The 16,865-nt window shown below is 33.9% G+C and overlaps 1 protein-coding gene and 1 pseudogene across 1 annotated transcript; both read left to right on the forward strand.

Annotated features, from left to right (window-relative positions):
- The first annotated feature begins 331 nt into the window (after positions 1 to 331).
- On the forward strand, positions 332 to 6,242 carry LOC111371340 (ATP-citrate synthase beta chain protein 2). The gene is made up of 17 exons (XM_022993263.1): positions 332 to 478; positions 1,445 to 1,560; positions 1,681 to 1,783; positions 2,332 to 2,397; positions 2,486 to 2,609; positions 2,790 to 2,924; positions 3,336 to 3,396; positions 3,508 to 3,584; positions 3,735 to 3,890; positions 3,980 to 4,108; positions 4,208 to 4,340; positions 4,436 to 4,563; positions 4,778 to 4,883; positions 5,026 to 5,102; positions 5,216 to 5,286; positions 5,431 to 5,715; positions 5,894 to 6,242. The coding sequence occupies exons 2-17, from the start codon at positions 1,461 to 1,463 to the stop codon at positions 5,967 to 5,969; spliced, it is 1,827 nt and encodes a 608-aa protein (XP_022849031.1). The 5' UTR covers positions 332 to 478; positions 1,445 to 1,460; the 3' UTR covers positions 5,970 to 6,242.
- A 3,544-nt stretch (positions 6,243 to 9,786) lies between these two features.
- On the forward strand, positions 9,787 to 12,898 carry LOC111371341 (annotated as a pseudogene).
- Positions 12,899 to 16,865: the final 3,967 nt, after the last annotated feature.

Genomic DNA, 16,865 nt, shown 5'->3' on the forward strand with positions numbered 1-16,865 from the left:
TTTTTTTCTTCTTGTCTTAGGTTGAGTAAAAAAATGCCAACCATGAAATTAATTATAAGCTCTCGTTTGGCCTTTATTAAATTACATTTCATTATTCTTTCTCAAATTTTTAAACATACTATCTTCCATAAAATAATATTATATATAAATTAAAAACTTTTTCTTCCTTTTCAATAACTCATTTTTCAAAAACAATACTGTTCTACCCATTTTTATTTTAAAAAATGGGGCCAAACGAGAGCTAAATTGGTTGACCAATAAATGCCACGTGACACACTTAGACAAAAGCAGTTGATCCGACTTGGCTTGCTACAGCGGCAATATAATACTGCTAAAGTATGAAATGTCCCCGTACCAATAGCCCACCTTCTTTTAACAACATTTCCTATATAAATTATTCATTTTACCCCCCCTACTCTTCATCTAAGCCTAGATTCCCATTTTTTCTCGTCTGATTCTACGAGGCGAGTGTCCGAAGGTACGTAATTGTTGATGAATTCCAGCATTCTAGTTCTATTCCGTGTAAATTGTACGTAGATCTATTTCTGGGTCATTTTCGTTTGAATTCGTGATATCAGTCAGTGTGCGTTTTTGGATGAATGCTTCAATTGCCGGATCTATTTGTCTGTTCTTTTCCTTTTTCGATGATTCCAAGGAGACATGCCTTTTTTCTGAAGCTTTCTTTGGTTTTAAATTTCGGTTGAAAAATAGATCTCTGGTACTTTAACGGTCACTAAACAAAGTTTTGAAAAGTAGCATGTTCGAGTTTTACTGCTAGCTTTTCTTAGTCATGGGACACGCAATAAGATCTACCTTTCGGTATAGTGAAAGGTTTACTCAATATTGCCAATTTGCGGTGATCCAATGCGGATGTTTTTTATTTTAACAAAATTTTGGATATAATTAGAGCTGCATCATTGTAATTGATCGTGTGCGCTTAACAGGGTAACGATTTGAATGAAAATTATTCATTTCCTGCAGATCTTACTTACTGAGATGCAATTTGGTTTGGTAAATTTTGTTCTAAGTGAATTTTCTGGTTGATGGCTAGCGAAAGTTATTGTTTTGTAAATATAACATGCCATTTAATATTCTATTTTTATTAGTGTATTTGGTTGTTTATTGGCGTCTTGTGCCGAAAGGAATTAGCAATTTTAATAATAATGGAAGAAGACGACAATTTCACATTTTGCGTGATAAGAAATACTCTAAAAAATGAGTTTAAAGTTCATTTGTCCCCAGGTTTTGTAAGAGATAACAAGAAATTCTTTCGATTAGCTATGAATGATATGGAAACTTATTACTGTATATGCTATGCTGTATGTTCTGCCTGCATGGTTCTCATTTATTATTTTGTTTTAGGATACTTTTTTCCGGTACCTTTATACTGTGACATATTTTTATCTTTTTATTAGTCATATGCTGATGTTGTAGCTGCATGCAGGAGTTTTTAAGGAACCATGGCGACTGGACAACTTTTCTCCAAAACTACGCAGGCATTGTTTTACAATTACAAGCAACTGCCCATCCAGCGGATGCTTGATTTTGATTTTCTATGTGGTATGTGGAAATACCACAGCTCATGCTTCTGTTTGCTTGATTGCAAAGGAACTAGATGCTTTTAGAGGAATTTTACTGCTATTGGATCATTGATTAACATTTTTTACTATACTTATGCAGGGAGAGAAACACCTTCTGTCGCTGGAATCATAAATCCTGGTTCGGAGGGATTCCAGAAACTCTTTTTTGGTCAGGAGGAAATTGCCATACCGGTTCATTCCACGTGTGTTTTGTTTATCTTATCAATGTTGCATGTTATTTAACTTTTACTTGAATGCTAGATAAGATAATATATTGGTTTGCACTAAAAATCGTGATGGTGTCAGCTTGATAAAGTGATATAATCTCTGTCCTTTTTTAACCTAAATTTTAGCTTGAACCAGCACATAGTAGTCCTATAATATGTTGCATTTGATATGTTTAACTGCTTTTGTAAGTTGATCTAGGGTAGATTTATCTGCAACCTTCAGTGCCAATTATAATGCATGATTGTGCATTTTGAAAATTATTGTGATAATTGTATGAATTCAATTAGAGCATCATAGACATCTAAATCCATGTTTAAAACGGAAAAAGCACACGTGATACACGTGATTGTTTAAGTTCGCCTGCTGGTTATAATTTACAGCATCTCTAACTACGTGCTTATAAATGGTTTCTGGTCGAATTTCCTTTGACTTGTGATGTCCAGATATTGACTCTCCCTTAATTTCTTTTTATTTTAAATTCTCTCATCTGCGACTGAGTTTGAATTTTTCTTGTAATTTGCAGCATTGAAGCCGCCTGTGCTTCACATCCCACTGCTGATGTTTTCATTAACTTTGCATCTTTTAGGAGGTTGGTCTTGTCTAGTTTACAAAAATCTTGATTGCAGATTTCTTTCTTCTCGTATGACATAATTGCTGTAATTGCAATGTTCCTGCAGTGCTGCTGCTTCATCCATGGCTGTTCTTAAGCAGCCAACCATTAGAGTTGTGGCCATAATAGCTGAAGGTGTCCCTGAAGCGGACACTAAACAATTAATTGGTTATGCAAGGGCAAACAATAAGGTAAGGAATGTGAAATTGTTTTTTCGATTTATCGTTTGGAAAATTTAAATCCATTGCACATAAAGTTATCCTTTCAGAACATGCAAGTATTCTTTAATAATTTTATTTTCTTTCCTTCGGTAGTCCGTTAGTAGTGTTCTCCAGAGATGGATTTGATTAAAATGGTAAGCATGTTTTCAGGTTGTGATTGGCCCAGCTACTGTTGGAGGTATTCAAGCTGGAGCTTTTAAGATTGGTGACACTGCAGGGACTATCGATAATATTATTCACTGCAAGTTGTACAGACCTGGCTCTGTTGGCTTTGTCTCCAAATCAGTGAGTAATCATTTCAAATACTTCCTCCTTAATGTAAAATATACAATTTAATGCAGAAAACATGTGCTCATCATATTCTACAAGAGTATACTTTGGTTCTCACTAATCATTTTTTTTTTCTTTCGCCATAGATGCTTCTATCATATATATATTCTAGCATCCACGGTCAAAGGAGTTCCCACTAATCTTTTGCCCATAGACGCTTCTATCATATATATTCTAGCACACACCATGTTCTAATGCATTTTAGAAATTCAGTCTTACATTCCTTTTTCTGCATTTAATGGATTGGCCTTCCATTGGCCAAAAGTTTGCATAGTATTTTTAAATTACCTTTGGTATAGTGTAATGAGCAGTTGAAATTTATTTGTTTGTGAGGTCGCTTTTAATAATATTTCTGTTCAATAACAGGGTGGCATGTCTAACGAACTATATAACACAATTGCCCGTGTCACAGATGGAATCTTTGAAGGTTGGAGATATAACACTGAAACCTGTTTGAGCATTTTATTCATGATCTTTTGGGGTGTTTTAATGCCCTAAGGTTGACATATAAATCTCATTTTAATGGTGATTTCTGTAGGTATTGCTATTGGAGGAGACGTGTTCCCTGGGTCCACCCTTTCTGACCATGTCCTGCGGTTTAACAATATTCCTCAGGTATAGCAATTTTCCATACTTAGATCCTTAGGGGCTCTTGGTCTGAGCATTTCTGGTGTTGAGATTTTATCCTCATTACGGTCAATCATATCTCTAGCTCCCAGCAATTTGTTTTCTTTGTTCTTAATCTTGATTTTCTTATGAAATCAGGTTAAAATGGTGGTAGTTCTTGGGGAACTTGGTGGACGTGATGAATATTCACTAGTTGAAGCCCTTAAACAGGGGAAAATTAACAAACCCGTGGTTGCCTGGGTTAGCGGAACTTGTGCTAGGCTCTTCAAGTCAGAAGTACAGTTTGGTCATGCGGTGAGCTAATAAATCTTGGTTCCATCTTTGATTCACGTGATTTTGTTATTTAGATAATATCGCAATTTTTGTTTTACTATTTGTTATAGGGAGCAAAGAGTGGTGGTGAGATGGAGTCTGCACAGGCCAAAAATCAAGCACTCAGAGAAGTTGGAGCAGTCGTTCCCACTTCATATGAAGCGTTAGAAAGTGCAATCAAAGAAACATTTGAGAAGTTGGTAAGTATTATAGGATTTCTTGACCAGACAAATGCCGTACTTACGTTAACCATTTTCTCCGATACTAGTTTTGCTGAATACCTGATTGAATTCTCATAGGTGGAAGAGGGCAAAATCACACCCGTGAAAGAAGTGACACCACCTCAAATTCCTGAGGATCTTAACACGGCAATTAAGAGTGGAAAAGTTCGGGCCCCAACACATATAATTTCTACTATCTCTGATGATAGGGGTATGGAGTATATGTCTTTAATACCATTGGCAACTTGCTGTGTAATGAATCAATTGGAACTAATTATCTAAAATTGATTTGTATTTCAATTTCAGGTGAAGAGCCAACCTACGCTGGTGTCCCCATGTCTTCCATTGTTGAACAGGGATTAGGCGTGGGTGATGTTATTTCCTTATTGTGGTTCAAAAGAAGTCTTCCCCGCTACTGTACACGATTCATTGAAGTGAGTTTCTTTAATTCTTTATTCCACTAGTTACGTTTTTAACTTTCAAACTTTTGAAGTTTCACCTGACTCCAAACTTATGCTTTATATATTGTAAATATTTTCCTTCATTAATATGTTATCAATACTTTCCTATATGTCAAATCTCTTTCGCCAAGTTTATTTATGTTTGAACTTACATCTGTTTTCTGATAACTGCAATTGACTAATCCAGATCTGCATCATGTTGTGTGCTGACCATGGTCCTTGTGTCTCTGGTGCTCACAACACCATCGTAACTGCTAGGGCTGGAAAAGACCTGGTGTCTAGTCTTGTGTCAGGTGTGTTGTAGATTCTCGTGGCATATTTCTTATCTGAAAAGTCCACATGTATAATATTTTTTGAAACCATTCCTCAGTAAATGGACTTTTTGAGATTAGTTTCTTGATTATGCAGTGATTTAACCACATCTTGTTTAAACAGGTTTGTTGACAATTGGTCCGCGATTTGGTGGGGCTATTGATGATGCTGCTCGATACTTCAAGGATGCTTATGACAGGGTAAGTTGTCATGATTCATGGGGGATTGATTGAGAAGAAGAAATTTAAGACATTCAGCTTTTCTGAACCCATATGGGATTCTAAAATATCTTAATTGCACCTTGTCTTCTCAGGGCCTTACACCTTATGAATTTGTGGAAAGCATGAAAAAGAAGGGCATTCGCGTACCTGGTATTGGACACAGGTTATAATCTTCTTAATGTTCTTATTTCGATATATGTATTTGTTTATTTATTTATTTTGGGGGGCTTCTTTTCTTGTCAATGTGACCCCGTATAAGATCTTGAATCATAGTCTGAGAATGCTTAATTTGCTTCCTGTGGAGCAGAATCAAGAGGGGTGACAACAGAGACAAGAGAGTTGAATTGCTACAACATTTTGCACGTACAAATTTTCCCTCCGTGAAATACATGGAATACGCAGTTGAAGTTGAGACATACACACTCTCAAAAGCAAACAACCTAGTCCTTAATGTCGATGGTGCCATTGGATCCCTATTCTTGGATCTCCTCGCTGGCAGTGGTATGTTCACCAAGCAAGAAATAGACGAGGTTGTTGGGATTGGCTATCTTAACGGACTTTTTGTGCTGGCCCGTTCCATTGGTCTCATTGGGTGAGTTAACTATTAAATATTTTCTTAATACATGCATTCTTATTTTTATTCTTTTCCAGTGGACATTGATGAGCATCTTTGACTATATTTAAAAGTTACTTTTCTAGAAAGTAAGTTATTTATGGCTATCAATCTCTATCTGATCTGTCTGATCGACTACATCCTTTTCAATACTTAGGCATACATTCGACCAGAAGAGATTGAAACAGCCACTATACCGTCATCCGTGGGAAGATGTGCTCTACACCAAGTGAAGAGTATCCAGATAGCCATACGCTCAATGTTGCTACCTTACAACGCTCATTTTTATTCGAAGTTTTCATTTGTCAATTTGTTGTGATGATTTTCAGTTGTTAATCTAGTTTTTGTACTGCTAAAAGCAGGAAGAGTACTTTATTTGTAATTTTAACACACGTCCAACTAAAGAGAACACACAATTTCCATTTATGAAATGAGGTGTATTCACCTTGAAGAGTTCTACGGTCCCAGCTTTGGGAAGAAATAACACATCTATGCATTATTTTAAAGTTAAATTTCTATTGAAATTTCGTTTTGCGCATTCTCTTCACCTTATATGATTCAGCATAAGTGGCATTGACTTTTGTACTTTCCCTTTTATCGAGGACGTATTTGGTGCATAAACTAGATACAACTAGACATCAAGTATTGAACAATTATGCTCTGGGCTCATGCTTTAGTAATATGTTTGGTCAAGGCTGGTTTCGAGAATTTTGAGGCTCTAGGCAATTAATTATTACGAGGCCCTTGAACATATTTTATTTTACTTGTGTAATAATATTTAAATATTTAAATAATTAACACTTTAATATTAAAAAGAAACTTGTCGACTCAAGTTTGTGATTAAGTACAAATATTAGTTGTAGGTGATCTAATAGCTAGTTTATAACCTATTAATGCACTGCATGGTCCACATCAAGGGCTGAGAATGCCAAGACAAACTTTAGGAACATCAAAACCTTTCAATGAATCTTTTTATGCTCTTATTCAGATTTCTTGTATGCAGTACTTCAAATTTAAAGTTCAATCAATCCTTAAATATATAGGATTACTTTGTATAAGTTCACCAAGTGAACTAACTAGAAACATATAATTTCATTACTTGCATGCAACACGAGATGTATGATGTTTCTATCATCACTAAAATATCGCACTTAATACATTTACTAGAAAATGAATGTACTGTGACAGAAATTAGTTGACGAGAGAACAGAAAAAATGCAATTCCCAAACTGTTCTCCACACTCGAAGATAATTAAAATTCTTTCATTTTTTCACCTATCCTCTAACATAAAGCATCAAAGATTAGTAGTGGAAAATCAATGTCAAGCTAAGATCATGACAGATCCATAAACTCCTTCTGCCAACCATCATTTTAGAGGCCCCTTAAATTTGAGAGGCCCAACGCAGTAGCATTACTTGCCTTGGGCTAAGGCATGCTCTGTGTTTGGTGCATAGTGCTAGACACCACTAGATATCGAGAGTTAAACAACCTTGCTCTTGACTGGTGCTTTAAGAGCACGTTGGGTCATAATGCATGACACGGTTGGACTAGTGTTGAGTAGGCTCAACCGACTCTGCGAGAAGCTTTGCCAAGCATGGCCTACTCACCGGCCTAGGCCAACCTGGTATAATGCAACAGGCCCAGTGGGCTTGGGTAGTCAATTTTCTGGGCTCGTTTAGCCCCACGAGTGGATGGGCTAGGCCCATGAGAGGTGCTTATTAATTTGAGAATTTTCAAACTTGATTGTAGCGCAAATTGAATGCGGTGTGTGCATGGAATCATGGACCAACAAATGATAGTACAGATGATAAGTTAGATCTGGGGTGAAGAAAAATGGGGACCAGGGTTGCAACTTTCACGTGGAGGGAATGTGATCTGAAAGGGAGTAGACATCACTTGTCCCATCACGTCTTTTATGTTTTGTTTGTTTCCATCGACTTAAAGATTTAAATTCACGAATAAAAAAGATTAGCTTTTCGCTTTATGTTCTCTTCGACGTCGTCTTCCTCTTCTTCGTTTTCACCTTTTATTTCTGCTTCTGAATTCATTTATTTTTCAAATCATTCTTTTTATATGTTCTCATCTTCACTCGAGCTTTTTCTTTTTTCATGTCACATGGCCTTTCGACCAAGAAATCAATTTTATTCCTTGCGACAAATTCTATATCTTCTAAAATATTTTGGAGAACGTAATGGTTGATTGAATGTAATAACTATCTAATATAAACTTTATCATTGAAAGTATAATCTAAAATTTTTTATTTAAAATTTCTATTTTTTGAAAGTTCGATTTTTATTTGTAACTTGTTGAAGTGAGTGTGTAAAGTTCCAAAAAGTAAAGAAGCAGGGTATTTCTCTTTACATAAATAAATTTTAATGAGAGTGTGTGTGTGTGTGAGTGAATTACCAAGGAAATGAAACACCTCTATGTAAAGAAAATGTTTTCCTTGTTTTAAAAAAAAAAATATGATCACGTGACCAACTTTTAAAAAATATTTTTAATTAAAAAATGTCAATCAAACATTTCAAAAGTAAAAATTTTGATTAAAAAAATAAAATTTTTCATGAAAAACAAAATTAATCAAACACACTCTAAAAAAACTATAAAGGGAACAAAAAAAATGGAAGAGGAAACATTAATATTGATTGAGAGCATTCGATTTTATTTTTTTATTTTTTTCATGATTTAGACGTGATTTATTTATATTTTAAGAAAATATAAAATATCCGAACAATTTTGGTGATTAATTTTAATTTGTGTGTCTATTTGTTAAATAAAAATGACTTGTGCAAGTCGTACTATGCATTCTTCTTACGGAGATAAACGTATTTTCATATTTTCTTGAAGTACTTCAATGTGAACTAAATAACGATTCATAAAATAAATGGGAGATGTTTAAAAGATCTACATAATAGACTCTTTTTTCCCTTCATTTTTTTCTCTACATATATTTCTTCTATTTAGGGTTGGACAAAACTCCCAAACTGAATCGATCGAAATGGACTCAACTCGAACTAAATCGAACTAATCTGTTCTTTTTAAATTAAATACCCGAATAAACATCTGAATTGAGAATCGACGAGTTCGATCAGATTTTCGATTTTAGATTAAGAACTGAAAAATCGAGTAAGAATCGAATTCTCCCTAAATTTTTAATTTATTTATTTCAAATAAACCAAATTATTTTATTTTTTCTAAATAAATTTGCTAATTAATTATTTTAACTTAAACCCAAAAATATGCTTTTCCTTTTTATAATTTTCAATCCGGGTCCAAATTAATATTAATATAAATTTTACCCAAATCTATACTTTATGGTAGTACATTTTTTTATCGTTCTGGAGAAATCGAATTGAAGTTTGATCGCGTCTCTCTTAATTATTGTGAGCTCGATATCTTCATCTTCCTGAAATTTTAACAATCAAATTTAGGAAGATCTCAACAAATAAATATGCAAAAGTGAACATATCATTAATTGAATTAACGTAACTTTGTAAATATTAAAAAATTTAATTATAGCACGGAACCTAGGAACCGAATGGATCCAAACGTTTTCATAATTAAATTTGGACCTGACGACTCCACTTACTAAATACCCTAAAATTTCATATCCACGAACCAAATCATGCTCAACTCTACTTCTATTGGGTAAATTTCATATGATATCACAACGAAATCGCAATTGAATCAATAAGCTTTAATTCATCTCAGTTGAATGACATAAATTTAATTCCGTTCTAATTATGATTTCAAAATTCACCTGATGAAAATTGCTTAATTGTCACTTATGATGCAACAAATCATCCTTATATGCTAGCTTATCATTATAACACGTCATAAAATCATTAAAATTGATTACATTTTTTATTGTTATTTTTTGATTGAATTTTTCACTAATAGAAGTAAGTTCTTGTTTGACAGGGCTTTTGAGATTATAAGTTGATGGATTCTATAAAATTTAGATAAAAATTGTATGCCCAATAAAGCACATAAAAAATAAGTTTGATCAACTTTAAAAAGCATTTTACCAAACAAGAGATAAATAAGGCTCAACACGAAGGAACTCAAACAAATCCCCGTAGGACGAACCCCGCTCCTCAGAACATCTCGCACTCCATCCCCTAGACCACCACTGCCAAGACCTCCGACACTGATTAAAAGTCTGGTGCCAAAACCCAATTTCACCCCCAAATTCTTGGTGCCAGTATAGTTAATATTGATCTCTTTTCGTTTTCTACTTCGATTTTTCTCCCCTATTTGTTTTTATTTGTGCCCTTAACCCAATTTTTGCATGAAATTCAAGAATTGAAAAAGGTAGCATTTTTTTGGGGGGAAGAAAATGGCTTCAGGAAGCAGAGAAACGCATGCTAATAATAACAATTCTCGGGCTTTAACTCAAGCTCAATCGTCAGGTACAAGCAATCCTCATCATCAGAGTAATGTTAATGTAAATTCTAGGAAGAGTCATAGAGAATCAATTAGCAAAGCTGTTGCACAGTACACAGTTGATGCTAGGCTTCACGCTGTTTTCGAGCAATCGGGTGAGTCTGGAAAATTGTTGGACAGGACATTACTGGACAAAAACTGGTAATGGATAAATTTGTCCACATTCAAGGTGATTACAAGGCTATTGTACACAGTCCAAACCCTCTGATTCCACCTATATTTGCTTCAGACGACAACACCTCTTGCTCTGAGTGGAACACTGCTATGGAAAAGCTCACTGGGTGGAGCAGAGGGGACATCATTGGAAAGATGTTAGTAGGGGAAGTGTTTGGCAGCTGCTGTCAGCTTAAAGGCGCAGATGCTGTGACAAAGTTCATGATCGTCTTGCATAATGCAATTGATGGCCAGGATACTGACAAGTTCCCGTTTTCTTTTTTTGACCGAAGTGGCAGATATGTTCAAGCTCTCTTGACTGCAAATAAGAGGGTTAATATGGATGGACAGATTATTGGAGCGTTTTGTTTCTTGCAGATTGCAAGTCCTGAATTGCAACAAGCTTTAAGAGTCCAGAAGCAACAGGAAAAGAAGTGTGTTTCGAAGATGAAAGAGCTGGCTTACATTTGTCAGGAAATAAAGAATCCATTAAGTGGCATACGGTTTACTAACTCACTGTTGGAAGCCACAGATTTGACAGAAGATCAAAAGCAGTTTCTTGAAAGCAGTGCTGCTTGTGAGAAGCAGATGTTAAAGATTATAAAGGATGTTGATCTGGAAAATATTGAGGATGGGTAGGTTCTGATTTAACCTTTAAACTGTCTGTTGCAATGGCAATATAACATCCTTAATTTTTTTTAATTTTTTCTATTCCAAGAAAACAGTCTTACCACCTTCAGGGAAATCGTCCATCAACTCTAGCTCCAATCTTGTTTGCTTGTATACATGTATGAACTGTAAAAAGATGAAAAATATCTGTCCATTTTGGATGGAGTGAGAAACGTTTTTTTTTGCTGATCCACAGAGCTTGTTAAACTAATACCCTTGTTTTTATGTTGCTGCTTATCTTTTGTTGATTGCTATAAACAAGAGATGTACTAAGTTTTAGCCTATCTTCTGGTAGTTTGCTGGAGCTCGAGAAGTCAGAATTCTTACTTGGGAGTGTAATAGATGCTGTTGTTAGCCAATCAATGTTATTGCTGAGGGAAAGAGGTCTTCAATTGATCCGAGATATCCCAGAGGAAATTAAGACATTGTCCGTCTTTGGTGATCAAGTTAGAATTCAACAGGTCTTGGCAAATTTCTTATCGAACATGGTGCATCATGCTCCATCTCCAGAAGGTTGGGTAGAAATTCAACTTAGACCAAGTTTGAAACAAATTTCCGATGGAATTATCATTGTGCACATTGAATTTAGGTATTTATTCCTCTTGAGCAGTAAAGTTCTTTTCTATCCGCTTGTTTTCTGTATTTGTTCACTAGTCCTTTAAGCTTTAGTTCTAAAATTTTTATGCTATCTTAGTGACTGATATTGTTTTTTTGTTGATGAAGAATTGTGTGTCCAGGTGAAGGTCTTCCTCCTGAACTAGTGCAAGATATGTTCCATAAGGGTCGATGGGTGTCCCAGGAAGGCCTAGGGCTAAGCATGTGCAGAAAAATCTTGAGGCTTATGAATGGTGAAGTTCAATATATCAGAGAATCAGAAAGATGCTATTTTCTGATTATCCTCGACCTACCCACGCCACAGAGAGGTTCGAAGAGCGTTGTCTAAATATACAGCTGCAAGGACTTACATCTAGATCTTTCTCCGGAGTTTAAACCAATATATTGTTTCCTGCATTACCTTTGGGACACTTCCCATGGAATGTATAAAGTTAGTACTTCGAGCCTTGCCTTAGGCAGCTAATGCGTAATTAGCGATACCAGTAAGGGTCTGTTTGATTGCGAAGATGGAATTTAGGTGGAAAGAAAATGAATTCCAGGGAATTGAATTACCTAGAAATTGTTTTCATGAAAATTGTAAATTATTGTGTTTGATTGTATAAATTTTTCACGTGGAAAATGTTGAAGTAAAAGTATTTTTTGATGTTCGTTTGACTTTGTTTTGCGTGGAAATTGTCAATTTCAGGGATATCCTCTTTTACAATTATTCCTAAAATTTGTTCCCATTGCCAACAATTAAAAAAAAAATAAAAAAAGCAAAAAAAATAAAAATAAAAAAAGGTGGAAAACCAAAAACCACCTATCCCCTAGGAAAAAAAAGGTGGAAAATCACGCTTTAAGGTGTTGTACCTAGAAATTCATGGAAAATCAATTCTCTGAAAAATTTTGTCAATCAAACAGGCCAAAAGTGGAAGTTGGAATTCGAATTTCAAGTTTCATGGAAAATTTCGTGCAATCAAACGGAGCCTAATATTTGTTAAGGCTCTTCGAACTCATCTTCTACCCCTTGAGTCCTTAGTTATCCATTTACCAACTTCCCTTCAGGGTTCCCACCTTGTTTCTATTGTGAGGTTGTGATTTCTAGTATATAGCGCTAATCTTGAGTACGTGGAAGGATATGCTACCATGTATAATATAATACGAACCAAGAGAAAGGGCACGAATTGGTACGGGATGCTATCATACTGCCCGTCAGTGTGTATTCTTAAAATATTGTTTGTGTATTGTCTCTTGAGTTTCAGAGCTAATTTGAGGTAATTACTGTCAGTTTGAGGTAAATCAGTACAACAGTCAATTCACACGGGCAGGATTGCCCTCCCAATTTGAAGTTTTTTCTGTGGAAGTTCTAACCTTGTTGACCGTCGCAGGAGTCATGAATATAGACTCGTGACTGGCATGGCGGTATGCGGAGGAGGGAGGGAGAACACCATTTAACCCAAAGTTACTGGGCCATTTCGTCGAGTTCTGTTGGCGTGCTTCTCTCAACTGCCCTAGTATTCTATACTAGTCCACCATTGTCTCTTTGGGGCACGGTCAGTGCACCAAGAGAATTGTCCTCTGAATTTGAAATTTTTCCATTGAAACTTCAACCTGATTGACTATGACACAAATATAAAGAGACTCGTGACCATGGCAAGGAGGCATTGGAGGGATGGAGGGAGAGAAGGTATTGACCACAAATTTGTGAACTTGTTACCCTTAAGATTTGCACATAAACCAGATGTGTAGTGTAAAAAAATGTTGCAAGTAAATCCCCTTAACTGATAATGAATCTTTCATCAAGATAGATAGGTGTTCTTTAAAAGTTGATACAAAGTATACACCAATGCATATTAGTGACATGGTTATTGAGATGTACTGGATAATATTAAGGAAGAAAAATAAGTTAAAAATTATCTACTATATTTCTAGTCTTGTGAAGAGTTCTCCACGTTTGTTCGATGAAACTAAAGACGATGTACGATTTCGGCTCAACTCAATCTTAAAGAACTCGAAACGTAGGTTTGGGAGAAACCAAAGTGGAAAAATTATGATATGTACAAGAAACGAGGGTAGAGGGCAAATGACACTTTATGCACATTACATACTTCTTTCTGGTTTTTTTTTTAAAAAAAAAAAAGAAAAAAAAAAAGGTTACTTTAGGTTTACACTTTTATTTTAATGCATCTTCTGATTTTCTTCACTTTTAATTTGCGTTTGTTAAATTTAATTTTAATCACACATTTTGTCATATTTACAGCCGTTGTTCACTAATATATCACTCATATCTATCCATTTAAAAATTATTTCATTGTCAGATTTATAATAAACTTTATATGGTAACGTTTAATTATAAATCCGGCAATTATTTTTGCTGCCCATAGTCTCTATCATAAATAATTATGTGCATGCACGCTTTTAATTATTATGTGCACTCAACAAACTTACGTACAAAGGTGAAACTGACAGGAAATCATAAAGAATAAGAAGAATAAAATATTCTCTTAATTAAAAATAATATTTTACTTTCTCCAACCTCTCCTTTGTATTTTAGGTGTTGAAAAGTCGGGTCTCGATAATGACATATGAAGACGACTTCGGAGTTAAGATAATGTTATTTTTGTTTCATGGTTCCTTTATTAAAAATTTGATATCCCACTATATCGGATATTTAGCAAATAAAAAGACATTAGCTCACTACATTTGATAGTTTTAGCAAATAGAAAGATGATAATAAATTACGCTATATGTAATATTATATTTAAAAAGTCGTCTTGTTATTTGCTAACTTTATTCTATGTAGTTACGTATTTAAATTTTAGTCGGAGAATGATTAAGGGGACATTGAAATAGAGACAATAAATATCAATTCATTCAGTATAAAGCACTAGTATGGTAGTTAAAGGTATCTAGTCACAAATACAGATGAACTATGATCAAATTTACAATAGATAGGGGAATAAATATACGCAAAAAGTTGTTCCGACTGAATCTCAATATGTTGATGCGAAAGTTATGCTACATTTCCGTGCTCGTATAGTTAATTGCATGAATCTTTTGTGAGACCTACTATTTACAGAGATTGAATATTTATCAAGATAATATCACACTACTTTTATAGAATATAGATTTTATAAGGAAATCTTGAGAATTTTGTTGAAATTTACTCATCTCTTTTGAGATTTTTGAAATATCCTCTATTCTTCTATTTGAGTAAATGATGTGCTACTTAGATGGAGATGCTTAGTGCATGGATTTTTAGGACTTCTTAATAAAAAAAAAAAAAAAGAAAAAAAAAAAGGTTACTTTAGGTTTACACTTTTATTTTAATGCATCTTCTGATTTTCTTCACTTTTAATTTGCGTTTGTTAAATTTAATTTTAATCACACATTTTGTCATATTTACAGCCGTTGTTCACTAATATATCACTCATATCTATCCATTTAAAAATTATTTCATTGTCAGATTTATAATAAACTTTATATGGTAACGTTTAATTATAAATCCGGCAATTATTTTTGCTGCCCATAGTCTCTATCATAAATAATTATGTGCATGCACGCTTTTAATTATTATGTGCACTCAACAAACTTACGTACAAAGGTGAAACTGACAGGAAATCATAAAGAATAAGAAGAATAAAATATTCTCTTAATTAAAAATAATATTTTACTTTCTCCAACCTCTCCTTTGTATTTTAGGTGTTGAAAAGTCGGGTCTCGATAATGACATATGAAGACGACTTCGGAGTTAAGATAATGTTATTTTTGTTTCATGGTTCCTTTATTAAAAATTTGATATCCCACTATATCGGATATTTAGCAAATAAAAAGACATTAGCTCACTACATTTGATAGTTTTAGCAAATAGAAAGATGATAATAAATTACGCTATATGTAATATTATATTTAAAAAGTCGTCTTGTTATTTGCTAACTTTATTCTATGTAGTTACGTATTTAAATTTTAGTCGGAGAATGATTAAGGGGACATTGAAATAGAGACAATAAATATCAATTCATTCAGTATAAAGCACTAGTATGGTAGTTAAAGGTATCTAGTCACAAATACAGATGAACTATGATCAAATTTACAATAGATAGGGGAATAAATATACGCAAAAAGTTGTTCCGACTGAATCTCAATATGTTGATGCGAAAGTTATGCTACATTTCCGTGCTCGTATAGTTAATTGCATGAATCTTTTGTGAGACCTACTATTTACAGAGATTGAATATTTATCAAGATAATATCACACTACTTTTATAGAATATAGATTTTATAAGGAAATCTTGAGAATTTTGTTGAAATTTACTCATCTCTTTTGAGATTTTTGAAATATCCTCTATTCTTCTATTTGAGTAAATGATGTGCTACTTAGATGGAGATGCTTAGTGCATGGATTTTTAGGACTTCTTAATAAATGCATTTCTTGAAGTATTAGATGCTTGGCTCCTGATTAGTCGGTTAGACTATGAATCGGATCTTCCTATCAAATAAATCCTGTTAAAATATGAATTATCATTCACTGAATGAATATGAGGAAATTTCTTATTAAATGATGTTGATAAAACTATAAATGACTCGTTCATCATTCATAACACACAAGTCGCGCTATTGAATGAACAAGAGAAAACTAAATTTTAAATTCACAATTATATAGCATACAAAATGTACATATTATTATTGATATACCTCTCAAGATTGTTCACATGCTTAATAGAGAAACAAGTAGAACAATAAAGGTAAGATATCTAGTCTATCAAAGTAAAAGGGTAATGAATGGGAAAATAAATTGTACTAAGAAAAGAAAAACAAGGTCAAAGCTCCCAAATAATGCATTTATCTTGTGGGGCTTTCTCCTCCATAAATATGGGGAAATGTTGACAAGCACCCATACTCCATGTGAAACACAAAAATGCTTCCCTATCAATTGTTATAACATCTTTTATGGACATCTAGTTTAACCCAAAAAAAAAAAAAAAATCCAATTTGTGATTTAAAAAGCTTTATTATGCATATTTAAACTAGCTTGTTTAAAAAGTTAAATGTTAGAAAGTGATAAACTAATTTATTTTTTTCAATTTATCCCTTTACAAACACATTAATTCATTTTCTCATCAAATGCTTAACATGTACACAATATAGAAGGGAACGAGATCGTATGAACCAACTTATCTAGAACTATAGAGAAAATTTTATTTAAACAATTTCTCCCAAACTAAAAATGACATCTTTCTTGCAATGATCAGAACGTTCTTTGTAC

Source organism: Olea europaea, chromosome 22 (assembly GCF_002742605.1).
Source record: "Olea europaea var. sylvestris chromosome 22, O_europaea_v1, whole genome shotgun sequence".
Taxonomy (NCBI): domain Eukaryota; kingdom Viridiplantae; phylum Streptophyta; class Magnoliopsida; order Lamiales; family Oleaceae; genus Olea; species Olea europaea.

Bases quoted from the DNA above. Each gene is read 5' to 3' on its own strand.
- LOC111371340 (XM_022993263.1), top strand. From the start codon at position 1,461: ATGGCGACTGGACAACTTTTCTCCAAAACTACGCAGGCATTGTTTTAC. The intron at 2,398-2,485 runs GTTGGTCTTGTC...ATGTTCCTGCAG, and splicing joins AACTTTGCATCTTTTAGGAG to TGCTGCTGCTTCATCCATGG. The intron at 4,884-5,025 runs GTGTGTTGTAGA...TTGTTTAAACAG, and splicing joins GGTGTCTAGTCTTGTGTCAG to GTTTGTTGACAATTGGTCCG.